The 2,407-nt window shown below is 46.2% G+C and overlaps 1 protein-coding gene across 1 annotated transcript; it reads left to right on the top strand.

The window, feature by feature from the left end:
- Positions 1-555: 555 nt before the first annotated feature.
- On the top strand, positions 556-1,856 carry MAA_10556 (uncharacterized protein; the record flags this gene model as incomplete). Its single annotated transcript, XM_007828554.1, has 3 exons — positions 556-612; positions 676-1,191; positions 1,599-1,856. The coding sequence occupies 3 exons, from the start codon at positions 556-558 to the stop codon at positions 1,854-1,856; spliced, it is 831 nt and encodes a 276-aa protein (XP_007826745.1).
- Positions 1,857-2,407: the final 551 nt, after the last annotated feature.

Genomic DNA, 2,407 nt, shown 5'->3' with positions numbered 1-2,407 from the left:
ACACATACATACATACATACATAAAAAAAGTCGACACACTCATGCTGCTCCCAAGGGCTGTCACATGGAAAATCCCATAAAATCCGACATGGGAGCAATATCAGTGCTACAGTATGGTAACACAGAATATTTCTGCATCTAGGCATCAAGGCCGTATGTTCTTTGTAACAGGGCCTGGTGGGACGGGGAAATCTTTCCTCCTGCGTGCCCTGCAGTATTGGTGCGATAAATCCCGGAACCCTGCCTTACTGCTTGCGCCTACTGGAATTGCGGCAAGAAATATTGATGGGAATACAATCCACTCGGCTCTGTCAGTCTATAGCCATCGAAGCGCCTACCACACGGGCTTATTTAGGTTCGAAGATCAAAAAAAGAAAGACATAGAAAAGAAAACGGTGCTTATTATCGACGAAGTGAAGATCAAAAAAAAAGAAAGACATAGAAAAGAAAACCGTGCTCATTATCGACGAAGTATCGATGGTAGATGGCGTACTGCTTGACTACCTCGCCTCCCTTTTCACCAAACTGAGAAGAAATAACAGGCCCCTCGGCAACATGCATGCCATCGTCTTTAGGGACTTGATGCAATTACCCCCCGCGGAGGGTTTGAAGGTCTTTAAGGCCTCTGTTTGGAAGCTCTTCTATCCTATCTTCCTACGATAACCGCTACGGTAGATAAACGACAAGTTCTTCAGAATCTTAAACAAGATTCGGTTTGGAATCATCGATGACGAGGTAAGATGCACTCTGGAAGAACGATGGCGCCAATATAATCCACAACATGTCATGTGGAATACCACGTACCTGTCTTCCCTTCGTGATGAAGCTGCGGCATTAAACCATGCGGTTCTCTCCGGCATGCCATCAGAGAACCCTATCTTCGTCGACGAGGCTGCAGCACTAAACCATGCCGTTCTCTCCGGCATGCCATTAGAGAACCTCGTTTTTGTTTCAAAAGCCGAGGATTTCGAAAACGGAGTAAGGTTACAGCATTCAGAGCACTCGAAAGTATTCAATACGGGGACAAACTTTGCATCCTCCGTGGTGTGTACTGTTGGGACCAAAGTCATTTTTCTCACAAACAGCATGCTCAGCGAGAGAGGGATCTCTAACGGCTCTATTGGTGTTATTACTAATTTGTTGCCCGACGACGAAGTTGAGGCAGCATTTCCCACTAAAGATGGTATCCAAGTAAGTTTGTTGGGATCACAAGGCAATTGGGGATGCAGTACTGCAACAGGGGTGTAATAATCAATTCAGTCTATCTTCTATTCAAGGGAGGAAATGAAGGGAGCGTTGATAGTCACGATGCCTGGGGTGTAATAATCAATTCAGTCTATCTTCTATTCAAGGGAGGAAATGAAGGGAGCGTTGGTAGTCACGATATCTATCCATGGTGTCTCACCCTATTGCGGGTCTACACATGATGTTACACGTGATATTAAGTTGTGAATATTGCAACAAAGTTTTTACATCTTGGCCCTACCGTTGAAGCTTAGAGGCACTCGAAGCAGCTAATGTAGTACAGGTAGGTCATGCAGTTGCACAAAACCCCGTCGTATTTCCAGACAAATGGGGTGGAATACAAACGTGTACAGCTTCCAATCATCAATGCATTTGCGTTGACAATCCATAAGGTTCAAGGCCTGTCACTGCCAGCTGTTACCGTCGTCTTGAATTCTAACATCTTCTCTGACGGACAAGCATATGTGGTATTGAATAGAAGAAAGGATCTCGAACAGGTGTACTTGACCCACTGTGATTTTGAAGCTATCAAGGCAGACCCAGAAGCAATAGCTGAATATGAAAGACTGGAAGCTAAGGCAGAACAACTCAATAGACCAAATTCTCACTGACCTTGCTGAAAGACTGGAAGCTAACGCAGAACAACTCAATAGATCACATTCTCATTGCCCTTGCTTCCACTTAACCAATCAACTTGAACTTTAACATCGGCGACTCCCCAGTCTCCCTTTCGTTCTAGTTCCATTGGCAATGATTATTCCCGATACAGCGTCCGTCCTGATCCGTTTCTTGTGAGATGTGGCATTGCAGTTCTCACCGGATTGCGGCAAGGTTTGTACATCGACACTGGCGACTTCAGAAGTCTGGCACGCTCGACGGCCTGTATTCTTTTGGTTGCCCGTTATGTTGACCTCGAGGACATGAAATCTCGTGAAAAGTCCTTGGGAGAAATCCTGGCCAACGCCTTTCGCAGCTTCTTTGGCTGTGGAAGTGTTAACAAATTCAATGGTGCCCTCCAGTGTCCGGCGATGTGGCTTTTCCAGTGAATTCAAGCGCCCCGCCGTTGCCTGAGCCTGCCCCTGCCCAGCCTTGCCCAGCCAGGCTTTCTATCCATAAACGTATGGAATAAGTAGGGGTAAGACGTTAGCCTGCCTCGACAAAG

This window comes from Metarhizium robertsii (genome assembly GCF_000187425.2).
Source record: "Metarhizium robertsii ARSEF 23 chromosome Unknown MAA_Scf_71, whole genome shotgun sequence".
NCBI classification, from domain to species: domain Eukaryota; kingdom Fungi; phylum Ascomycota; class Sordariomycetes; order Hypocreales; family Clavicipitaceae; genus Metarhizium; species Metarhizium robertsii.
Note: the sequence above shows the minus strand (reverse complement) of the source record. Positions and strands in the feature narration are given on the sequence as shown.